Here is a 12,483-nt window from a genome sequence, read left to right as displayed (position 1 = left end):
ATTGCCTTTTTAGGACTAAAACAATATTATCTTATATATTTCTTGCTTTTCAGTTTGCCTAGAAATAGTCTATGGGCTTCCTTGGTGGCTCGGTGGTAAAGAATCCGCCTGCAATGCAGGAAACCTGGGTTCGATCCCTGGGTTGGAAAGATATGGGTTTCCTTCCTGGAGAAGGAAATGGAAACCCACTCCAGTATTCTTGCCTGGAAAATCCCATGGACAGAGGAGCCTGGTGGGCTAGAGTCCAAAAGGATTGCGAAGAGTTGGACAAGACTGAGCCACTGAGTATTCATCTAGTGTAGCTTCTACAGTTTGCTTCTGCGTATATTTCATGCAGGGCTTCCCAGGTGGCGTTAATGGCAAAGAACCTGCCTGCCAATGCAAGAGATGCAAAAGATGTGGGTTCCATCCCTGGGTCGGGAAGATCCCCTGGAGGAAGGCATGGCGACACACTCCAGTACTCTTGCCTGGAGAGTCCCATGGACAGAGGAGGCTGGTGGGCTACAGTCCCCGGGGTCTCAAAGAGAGGTGACTTAGCGCAGCATAAGACAGCATATGTCATGCAGCGTTCACATTCTAAACAGTCTATGCTCCTCCGTGTTGTTCAACATAACTCTGTGCAGGGATTCCCAGACAGAAGTTGTTTGGGAGATTTAAGCTGAGCCATCTTGACGATTTGTGGAGTGAGCAGAGGTTTTTCCAGGGGAGGGATGTACTCATGTCTCACAGGTGGTGACTACCAACGACCTCTCGCACTCTGGTACATACAAATTTACCTCGATGGTCTAAATCAAGCTGGAAGTATGAACACGGTACTCTGTTTAATCAGTGTTTCATAAGTAGAGCTGTGCCTTAAAGAATGAGAATTATTTGTGGAAAAAACTTGTAATATTTATTTATTATTTGGCTGTGCTGGGTCTCAGCATGCATGCAGGATCTTTAGTTGCAGCCTATGGGATCTAGCTGTCTTAGCAGGGACTGAACCCAATCCCTACATGGGGAGCGGGGTATTTTAACCTCTGGACCACCAGGGAAGTCCTGGGGAGAATTTTTTTCTGAGACAATTTTTTAAGAGAGAGCTGTGATTAGCTTTTGTCCCAGGAGCTTAGAATGAATGTTGCTGTCCCACATGTCTTGCTGGATCATACATCAAATAGTGTTAAATAGCTCTGATTGTGGCTGCTGTCTGAGTCACAAGCTTAGTAATTATGATCACCAGCCATCCAAACTGTCTAAAAGCAGGGAATATGGAAGCAGGAAGTTCAGCAGGGGCTTTTTGGTCCAAAGTGCTCATTGTCAGGTAGAAAAACTGAGGTCCTCGAAGGGAAAAGACTGACCCATAGCAAAACAAATCGGAGTCAGGACTAACTTGTAAAATGCAACTCACAGTTCAGGTTCCTTTCAACTTGATCCCACCATTTATTGGCAAGAAGGCCAATGATCGTTGTTTTAGTCATTTTCTGTCTGTAGGGTTGTTTACAGATTATCCCATTTACAAAGCATTATTTCAAATGTGGACTCTGGAAACTGTTCTTGGTCCTTAGCATCACTGAACTGATGTTTTGATTCCCAATTATCCCTGATCAATCTCCTCCCCACTGTACACATACACACACACACACACACACACACACACATACACACACACACAGATAAATCAAGTTCAATGATTCTGATTTATTGAACAAATACCAGTGATTAAGGATACATCAAGCAGATCACAAGTACACTGATAATACATAATAATACATTGCATCATGGGGTAAAGTGATTATGAAGCAGGTTGGATGAATGCATGTGCATTAGACAATCTCAATGGAGAAAATAACCTTTAAGTTGATGTTTTTAAAAAGATAAATTGAGACACTAAATATGTGAAGAGCATTCCAGTTGCGTTCTCAGTATCTGCCTAAAGTAGGCACATGATAAAAGGCAGGAAGATAAAGAACAACTATCAGAATGATCTTAAGACAAAAAAAAAAAAAAATGTGTGATATATATAGAAATACATAGTCAGTATGTGGTTAAAATCCTAACTGAGTGGAGGAAAGAGCAGAGTAAAATATCACACAATACAAAGACAGACCAGAGACACTGCTAGAGATCCTGGTGGGCCAGGTGTGGATGTCAACATCTTTTCCTTGAAAGTGTGTGATTATATCTATGAATGATTAAGAACGGTGAATGAGTTTGGCAAGCTATGCAGTAAAAGAGTATATTTTTAAGCTGCTGTCAAGTTTGGGGAAATAAAATTTTATTTTCAGAAAAAAATGAAAATAGAAAATCTAGGCTCCTAAGTTCAGATAAGCATAAAAACTGACTTCACCATTGGTTGTATGGTCATGTGATCTCTTTCATGGCTTGGGGAAATTAACATCTACTTATCAATTTTTAATTTTGGCAATCCAAATAAATAAAATGTAGTTAATTATTTCATTAATGAATTTGTGAATAATACCCCCAGCTGATTTCTTCAGTCTCTTCACAGGACTCTTCTATTAAGATTTAGGCTAAAAGTGTGAACTATTTTTTCCTTCTCTTAAAAATAAAAATGTCAAAAGACACAAACTCATTTGGAGAGCTTAGTCTTTCTTTACCATCTTCTATTCACAATCTCATCTCTCATTCTTACATCACACATACCCCCATTATCTCTCTCTAAATATTTCTGCAAATGTTTTACTATTTAATGCCTCACCATAACCCTGTTTTTAGTTTCTCTGCATCTTTTTCATTCATTCACTATTACTATTTTCTCTGTCCCATCTCTACCTCTTACCTGGATCTATCCCTATTGATTTTTGTCTTCCTCAAGTCAGCAGATACTGTCTCTGATGGTTACTTATTCTTTGTCTAACCTCTGTCTACTTTGGGCTACCTGTTGGTTGCAGCTTCACAATGCATTTTTCTGCCTAATTCTCTTATTTTCTATCCTAGGTACTTTCTCTCCTTTCCCCACCTCCTGGTGATGCGTTTGTCCCCACTGGTTACAGGCATGTAAAGGTTAACTTGGCTTTACTTTTATCTCAATATAGTTCTCTTAGAGTGTTGATTTTCTTCATTTAATATTGATCTCTCTTACAACAATACTAAACCTCTGTCACCAAAATCCATCCTTACCAGCACTCTGCCCTGAATACTACCAGGCAATCTTAAACTGTGTTTCTCTTCAATCTCCTAAAAATGACAGTCTAAACCTGAACTTAATCTGGGTCTGTCTGTACTCCTCACGTGTCAATTTGTATTTCTCACTTCCTACGTCTTTCAACATTACCCGATGTTCTTTGATCTTAGATTCAAACGCATAATATGTTAAGCAACCGGTTGCCTCTCTGGTTTCATTCTTTAATTCAGCTCATTAGTGGGAAGACCAATAACTCTTTCTCCATTTTTTAGAAACTATCATTTCTCTTCATTTCCACTGACTTCATTTTAGTTCAGGTCTTAATTGATTCTTCTTTCATTTCAAATTCTTCTTTAAGTGATTTTTCCTTTATGGTTTACATCTCACCAGGCATAGTGAGTAACTTAACAAAACTCCCTACTGCTTATTCATCAGTCTGCAAACAATTTTGAGCAATATTCTATCAGTGAATGTGCTACTGATTCAGGCAAAATATGGATTTTTATGAGATTTTGTGTCTCTGAAAACATATATTATCATTGAGGGGACATGAAACATTTGCCCGTGGAAAATTATACAGAGTGTAAGGTGTGTGTGTGTGTGTGTGTGTATATTTGATTGGAAAAACTTATCAGCTAGAGAGAAAAGCAATCAACTAGAAAAACTTAAAGATCAGATGGGATTTAAGATAGGCTTTACAGAAAGAAGAAATTCAAGCAAAAACAGAAAGGAAGAAAGAACATTTCAACGTGGGATGCCGGCGTGAGGTGGTCAAACACAGTGCATATTAAAGAGAAAGTTGAAGTGGGGTTAGGAAGTGGGACCTTCGAGACAAAATGGACTTAAATTTTATATCATTAGAGACTACTAAGATTTGGAGACTGCTGCATGTGAACATGGATGAATAGTCATGACTGAATATGAACGAATTGATTTCACAATCATTTCTTTCTTAGAGCACTTTTAGTTTATCTTGTGGTGCTTGCTTTGGCAGCACGTATGCTAATTTACCCTGTGTTTGCATGTGTTTCTACACACACTTTTAAAGCTAACGGGTAAATTATTCCTAATATCTTAATGTCACAGATGAAAAAACCCTGATTAAGTAAAATGTTAAATGATTTGCCACAGCTCACTCAACAAATAACCAATAGGCCTGGTATTCCAATGCGCTTTATAAGATCAGCAATCCTTCTACCACACTATGTTGCTTTGTTCATATAAGACCAAACACAATGAGGAAATATCTATTGCTAATTTGATATGTATCCACCAAAATGCTTAATACATGCCTAAAGAATCTCTATTCACACGTCCGTCTAACAGAGTCTTTCTGACTCTATTCTTAATTTATGTCAATTTGGTCTTCTCATCATCTCCACAATTTCTCCTTTCCTATGCTACTTCTGACTCGACCTGGTGGTATGCCCTCTCTGAATCTCCACCCCTACACTCCATACACCCACACTGAGCACCCACCACGGATGAAATACTGTGAGATCAGTTTCACTTAGTTGGTTCTCAGTATGAGTTTGCTGAATGGACTTTGCCCTCATGGTTCTTACAGTCCAAAAGGGGTCACAGATCACACACATCTGCAGCTCTGAAAAAGGCTAAGAGCAAATATTATCAAACTGTTAACCTTAACTCAGCTCTCAGCCAGTATTCCTCTTGTTTTCCCTATTTGCAGTTATGCTTACTTATTACAGGTGGACATCCCAGAAGGGATGGGTGTGAGACAGTAACAGAAAGCAAGAAATATAGAAGTCTATCTTATCTACAAGTGGAGGGGGGATGGGTTTAAGTGAACAGAAACAACAAAAATAGAATATTGCCGTCTGGAGAATAAACCATGATATAAGCTTGTCAAGTCATAGAAAGAATTGAAATTTTGCCAGTAGCCTCTTACACAGAGATCATGGCTTTCTAAGCTCTTTGCTGTGAATCAGGATGTTCCGGACACACAAGTCTTATGAATCAGCAGGAGAAGCTGTCTCCTCTCTTTCTTCCAACTGACTATAAATCGGTGCATATATATTTACCTCTTCATAAAGACGATCTTCTGGAATCTGATGAGGTGAAGGGAAAAAAAAAAACATTATCAATCACCAAGAATTTTCTGTCCCTAGAATACTTACTTAAGAAGCATATCTCATCTCTTTTTGTATCTCACAGCCTGCCATTACACTGTGATACTTTGTCCACCTGATGTGAAGAGCCGACTCATTGGAAAGACCCTGATGCTGGGAAAGATCGAAGGCAGGAGGGGAAGGGGACGACAGAGGACGAGATGGTTGGATGGCATCACCGACTCAATGGACATGAGCCTGAGCAAGCTCCAGGAGATGCTGAAGGACAGGGAAGCCTGGCGTGCTGCGGTCCACGGGGTCGCAGAGTCAGACACGACTGAGCAACAGCAGCAACAACACTTCCATCTCCAGCAAACCAGCGTGGCTGGCCAAGTGGGCTCAAAAGAAACTGTCAGTCCACGAGAAGCTGTTGAGATGATTCTGTATCGGAAATTTAGTACACCTCTTATCTTATTTATGTCTGAAGGGGAGTGATCAGAAGAGGCAGGCAGACTTGAATGCTTCAGGCAAGTGGAAAGATGGAGAGAGTATGTTTTACCTGGAAGATCAGAGTAAATGTGTATGCATCTAACTCTCTTTCATACGTCACAGGTATAAAAATGGGTAAGACAAGTGGAAGCACAGCTGGTAGTCATGACTCAGAGAGGAAACAAAATACAGGCTTCAGAGCAAGTGGGAAGGTGAAATCCAAGAAAAAAGAGAGCAGGAACAAATTTTTAAAAGCCCAGCTATTTAAGTGTTTCTATCATGTACTCCCTGTATATTCATCTCTTATGCTCAACATATGCCTATACTTTGAAGCACCTACATTTCTTAAAATGATGAAGACCTTACTTTCCTAAACTTCAGCCGAACGAATTATATTAATACTATGAGGTTTGTGAGTGGAAATTTTTATTTAAAACACGAGATTTGGTTCCCATTTCTTCACACCCTCTCCGGCATTTATTGTTTGTTGACTTTTTGATGATGGTCATTCTGACTGGTGGGAGACGATACCTCATTGTGGTTTTGATTTGCGTTTCTCTAATAATGAGTGAGGTTAAAATAAATTAATTCATTCAAAACATGAGATTTGGAAACCAAAATACTGAAACTTGGAGAAATGGAATGTTGAAACTGGAAACAATATTGCAGGAAACCCAGGCCATACTTTTAAGCAACAAAGCTCAAGTCCTTTATCATTTAGGATTTAACATCAGGTGGTCCACCTACCTGATTTCCTTCAACTACTTCACCAATTCCATAAACTATGTGTGACACAGCGCTGCCAAAGCCCAGGACGGTGAGAAACAGGATCATCGCCACAACTTCCTGTTGAGCAACAGCCAACAACAACCCAAAGTACAGGTGGAGTTACAGGGTAGGAAAGCGCATTCCCTTACAGCAGCCCCTGGCTCATCACCCACCCCCACTCAGCACATGGCCAGTTCCTGCAGAATGACACCTGCGAAAACCAGGAGGTGGTTACTCAAAGCCCCTGGCACCACCCTTGCGGGATTCAGGTCGAGGTGGGGGAAAGAGGCTGGCATGACCCTGGGCACGAGCTTCCGGAACACTGCCTTATATGATGCGGTGACAGAAGGGTGGTGTTCACGGAAAGGAAAAGAAGGCATCCCACTTGGGTCAGGACCAGAATCTCAGCCATCCCACGAGAAGTACCCACAGCGGAGAAGCAGGCCAGAGAGCAGTAGTCGTTCACGTAGACCTCCTCGCAGCCGTAGAGGTAAGCGGCGCTCTGCTCCAGGTTACTGATGAGAATGACGACGCCTGTTCCCGCGGTGACGCTGCTGACCGCGTTTGCTCCCTGGCATCCTCGGATCTAACGACAAAGAGGAACATTTAGACTCGGTCCCGCACCTGCCGCAGTGTTCAGCAAACCCACCTGCATTTCAGGGCTGGATACATCCAATAAACTCCGCACTTATGCAAAGTGAAAAGAAAGTGAAGTCGTTCAGTCGTGTCCGACTCTTTGCGACCCCATGGACTGTAGCCTGCCAGGCTCCCCCGTCCATGGGCTTTTCCAGGCAGGAACACTGGAGTGGGTTGCCATTTCCTTCTCCAGGAGATATTCCTGACCCGGGGATTGAACCCGGGTCTCCTGCATTGTAGGCAGACTCTGTACCATCTGAGCCACCAGGGAAGTCCATTTATTCAAAATATAGATTACAAAGGGACATGTAGAAAATGTACTTGTGTAATAAGGACCTCCAGCGGTCCCTCTGAGACTGCGTGCAGGAAGACCCACGTGAATGCTCACGTTGTCGTTGCCGCTGTTCGGTCACTGAGCTGTGCCCACCTCTTTGTGACCCCATGGACTGCAGCCCCCCAGGCTTCCCTGTCTTTCACTGTCTCCCAGAGTGTGCTCAGACTCATGTCCACTGAGTCTAACCATCTTGTCCTCTGTTGTCCCCTTCTCCTCCTGCCTTCAATCCTTCCCAGCACTAGGGTCTTGTTTAATGAGTGGACTCTTCGCATCAGGTGGCCAGAGCTTCAGCTTCAGCATCAGTCCTTCCAATGAATTATTCAGGGTTGATTTCCTTTAGGATGGACTGGTTTGATCTCTGAGCTGTCCAGCGGACTCTCAAGAGTCTTCTCCAACACCACAGTTTAAAAGCATCAGTTCTTCAGAGCTCAGCCTTCTTTAGGAGCCAACTCTAACATCTGTACATGACTACTGGGAAAACCATAGCTTTGACTATACAGACTATACTCATAGTCTCTCATCAAATAGGCTCCTTAATTGGAAATGAATCATTTGTTGGATCACAGGACTATAGTTTGAGGACATAGCTGGTGTGAGGGTATTTTTTCAACAAGTGTCAACGTAATACATTCATTGTTTTTAAGTGATACAATTGGCATTTTAATGATTACATGTTTAGTGACTATATCCAAGAAATTGGAATAAAATCACATATCCACATTCACTCATAAGAGATAACAACATGTCTCCTTCAAAACTCTTAAGATTAAATTTTTCTTACCTTCTCAAGGATAAAGACAGAATGCAACTCACCAGATATACTGACTGTTTCTTTTCAGACATGATTGACAAAATTCCAGAAATAGCAAACTGTTCAAAAGGAAGGAGGGGAAAAAAGCACAGTGGGTCTCTGTTCTTCTCTGTGTCCCTTTCATCCTCACCTTCCAAATAGAAGGTAAAGTTGTGGGCATTCTATAAAGATGTCCTTTAATCCATTTTATTTTTTAGTTTTATTATTTTATTTTTTCTAATTTCCTATAGAAAACTTCTCAAAATTAAATGTCCATGTGAATTATCTTGTTAAAATGCAAATTGTCACTCAGTAAGTCCTAGATGCGGTCTGAGACTCTGCATTTCTGCCAGGCTGCCAGGTAATGCTAACCCTGAGAGTCCATGGTCACCGCTAAGTGCTGTGACGTCCAGCAGCCCCTGGGCCATGACTCTGTCATAACACTGCTCTCATTTTATTGTGATCATTTGCTCGTATGAGCACCTTGTGTGTTACAGTGTCAGTTCCTCTGGGCAAGAAACATGTGTCTGTCTCCGGAGTCTGACATATATCTTGTGGACATATAGCCGTTATGAAAATACCAATGGTGAAGGATTTAGTGAAATTATCAACCAGGAGCACACATTCAAAACATTTCATAGATTCAGATTGTATGGTGAGTTGAGAGACACCTAATAAACTAAGTGATATGGAATGAAAAGACAGTAAGGAAGTTTCAAATTAAATATAGCAAAAGCTTAAGGAGAGTTTTGAACAAGTGACCTGAGACCTACGTATTTAGCAGAGGGCTAAGCCAATGCAGTATTTTTAGGGTTAAAATGTATCCTCGTGAATGAAAATGTTGATGCAAAAAACAACATGGATTAATCAAAAACAAGAATGCTGAGTGCAAGAAGCCAGGCATTAGAGAGAAGATGGTGTTATCATTCCATTTGTATAAAACTCCAGAAAATGAAAACTAATCTATTGCAACAGAAAACAAGTGATCGCTCAAGGATAGGAGGATGGGGTTGAGGGAGGGAGGGGTTACCGGGGGAACAGGAAATTTTTGGCAGTGATGAGTACTTTCATTATATTGATGTGGAAAGGGTCTCATGTGTCATGTCAAAATTTATCAAATTATACACCTTAAATAGGTGCTGTTTATTAAACATCAGTTATACTTCAATAAAAACTAAATATTTTTATGAGCTCATTCGGCCATCTAGTTTCTAACTAGTACAATGACTAAAAGAGATACAATGAGAAAGTACCTAAAAGAGTTTCTAGGGCTCAGTAGAAGTTCATCAAATGTCAGCCTTGTTCTCCTCGTTTCAACAATCTCTCCCCCCTATCTTTGCTAAGATAGCTTTACTGATGAATGGTGTTACGAAAATTTTTCTCAAATTGGATTCTGAAAGTTTAGGTTGGATTCTTACTAGCTAAATGCCCCTTGAGCAATACATAAACATGTATTAGCTAATTTAACTCAAAATGCTTTGTAAACTGTAAATATGCATCTATATTTATATATATTCATATACATATTAGAATACACTCATATATTCTCAACACTAGAATAAACAATTGTTAGATCTGATCTGGATAAAAGAAAAGCCATGTGCAGTATTATTTCAGACAACTGTAGACATATACTCACAAATAGGGCTCCCCAGAATGGGTAGCCGGCTTTAAATGATGAAAAAAAGTATTCCATAAACTCTGAATCATTGATCTCGGAGCTCACAATTATTCCAAAATAAAGGTATATCAAACCAATCAGAATTTGTGTTACCTGTAGAAAAAATGCATAGATTTTGTGGAATCAGAAGGTTTTTTTCTAAGATTACATCAATTTCCTTATAATTGAGGCCAAATGTGAGAAATTGCTTTGGTGTGTTAGGCAGTCCTCAAAAGGATCCAAGTGCAGTATTTTCCAGTATCATCTGGCCACTCTAAGAGTTTATACTGGCATGACCTCATGCAAGAATAGCCATGAGGCCATGCAAGCATAGCCATCTCCCATGCCTTTATTTACATACTCATGGTGGACATCAATAATGGCTCTTTCTATCTATGAGAAGACAAAGATTATAAATCATTCACAGGATGATATTGATCCTTTGGCAACTGACCAGAGTTGGCAGATCCTATTTGCTAGTCTAACCCTAGTCTTCATGAGGAAATGCTTATTTCTACCCAATAGGGTGCCTGGAGGTGGTGGATCAGTTGCCAAGTTGTGTCTGACCCTAGTAACCCCACGGACTGCAGTCCACCAGGATCTCCTGGTGAGATTTCCCAGGTAAGAGTACTGGAGTGGGTTGTCATTTCCCTCTCCAGGGAATCTTCCCAATCCAGGGACTGGACCTGGGTCTCCTGCACTGCAGGCAGATTCTTTGCCAACTGAGCCACTGTTAGGACTCTGCCCAACAGTGTGTGGTGAGTGTCAATAATTTTCTACTAGGTTTTTCCCTCCATGAGTCTGAGTAGGGAAGCTATGTTGATGCCACCAAATACTCTTTCTTAGAGCCAGTCTCTACTCTAGTTGAGGTTAGAGGAGGCTCACTCACCCCCAGGAATTCCAGCTCTCTCTTCAAAACAGTCAGCCATGTTTGGCGTGGTGCGGGTGGGGCAGGCTTTTCCAGTAAGACGCTTTCATGGAGAGATATTTCTGCAAGTTCAATTTCAGATGCACTGTGAAGTTTGAACAGAAATGCAGCTGTGAGAAAATTCTCTAAGTCTCTATGCAAAGATCTCAACTGACAGAAAAGGGAATTTTGCTTATTTTTCAAAATAAGTCTGTAATTAAAATCTTCACTGTAAAGTACAGGAAACTCGGAGGCTCAGAGGGTCCAAGTTAGTGGCCAGGATCACTATCTGATCATGGTTAGATGGAACAAAAACCATACCAAGTTTTCTTATTCTTGTGCTTGTGTGTACTTGATCACTCAGTCATGTCCAATTCTTTGCAACCCCAAGGACTGTAATGTAGCCCACCAGGCTCCTCTGTCCATGGAATTCTCTAGGCAAGAACATCGGAGTGGGTCGTCATTCCCCTCTCCAGGTGATCTTGACCCAGAGATCAAACCTGGGTCTCATGATTGCAAATGGATGTTTTACCCTCTGAGCCACCAGGGAAGCAGGGAAGCCCCTTCTTATTCTTAATCCAGAGTTATTACCAGGTTCTTTCTCATTAATCTATGTTGGTGAGTAAAAGTAAAAACTATCACATCTCTCAGTCTTTTAAACATAGAAATGTATCTGAAAGGATGTTGTCAATGACATACTCAATTTCATGTGCATAAAGGAATGACTTTGAAAGGTGTGTTGATCTCTGTTCCTATTTTCATCCTTAGAAGAGGCTCACTGGCAATACTATGTCTTCCTAAGCATTGGAGTATACTTAATATTTTGCAATGACTTTCAATCTGTTACTGATTTCTGAAGCTCTGTCTTCAGTTTCTCCTAAAACCTCTAAAAAGAAAGTTTTAATATGTGTTGGGGCTTCCCTGGTGGCTCAGATGGTAAAGAATCTGCCTGCAATGCAGGAGACCTGGGTTTGATACTTGGGTCGGGAAGATCCCCTGGAGAAGGACATGGCAACCCACTGCAGTATTCTTGCCTGGAGAATTCCATGGACAGAGGAGCCTGGCGGGCTACAGTCCATGGGGTCACAAAGAGTCGGACAGACTGAGCGACTAACACACATCGTATGTGCTCATCTTCGGTATCCAAAGGGAAAGTAAACTATGCACATCTCCACCAGATTTCAACCTGCGAACATTTCCCTCTAAACAGTGGGGCAGGACCCCGCAGCTTGAGATTCACAGAGATTCACACACGTCAGGCACAGAGGCAAGAGGGTACAAAACCCCTACGTCAAGCCTAGAATATGAGTCTCTTTTGTTAGAAAACTTCAGCTGTTCCCAGCTTACAGGCTAAATAAAAACCTTCTTCTCCCATCGACCAGAGAGAACTACTGGGAGAGTATAGCAAACAACTTCTTTATACTTGGTATTTCAATTAAACCCAGTGGGTCCACGCCCAAGTTCACGATCTGGCATCTCCCCAGCACTGTGACTATCTCCGGTTCATTAAGTGACTGGGAATAGAAAAAAATAAAATAAAATAGCAGCTTGCGCCTACCTGGTGGGCTCTTGTGGAGTGGGGAGGGCAAGCTCTGTCCTGCTCCTGCTTTCCGTCTCCATTTCTTCGTTAACAGAGCTCTCCAGGGATGAAGGACGATGTTACCGTGAGCCTTGGTGGGCTCCCCCTCAGAGTCTTCGGATGGTCA

General features: G+C 41.4%; 1 protein-coding gene across 3 annotated transcripts; it reads right to left on the bottom strand.

The window, feature by feature from the left end:
* Nucleotides 1–1,095: 1,095 nt before the first annotated feature.
* Nucleotides 1,096–12,483, bottom strand: MS4A2 (membrane spanning 4-domains A2). 3 transcript variants are annotated; one of them, XM_061154419.1, is made up of 7 exons: nt 12,336–12,483; nt 10,760–10,883; nt 9,850–9,984; nt 8,234–8,290; nt 6,877–7,036; nt 6,430–6,528; nt 1,096–5,193 (listed from the first exon to the last, which is right to left on the bottom strand). In XM_061154419.1, exons 1-6 carry the CDS (start codon nt 12,395–12,397, stop codon nt 6,449–6,451), a joined length of 618 nt encoding a protein of 205 aa, XP_061010402.1. In that variant the 5' UTR covers nt 12,398–12,483; the 3' UTR covers nt 1,096–5,193; nt 6,430–6,448. The 3 variants fall into 3 exon arrangements, with proteins under 3 accessions (XP_061010402.1, XP_061010383.1, XP_061010392.1); XM_061154400.1 differs by having other exon boundaries at nt 6,881–7,036; XM_061154409.1 differs by lacking the exon at nt 8,234–8,290 and having other exon boundaries at nt 6,881–7,036.

Source organism: Dama dama, chromosome 1, assembly GCF_033118175.1.
Source record: "Dama dama isolate Ldn47 chromosome 1, ASM3311817v1, whole genome shotgun sequence".
Taxonomy (NCBI): Eukaryota; Metazoa; Chordata; class Mammalia; order Artiodactyla; family Cervidae; genus Dama; species Dama dama.
The sequence above is the reverse complement of the archived record's forward strand: the minus strand, read 5'-3'. Positions and strand labels throughout refer to the sequence as shown.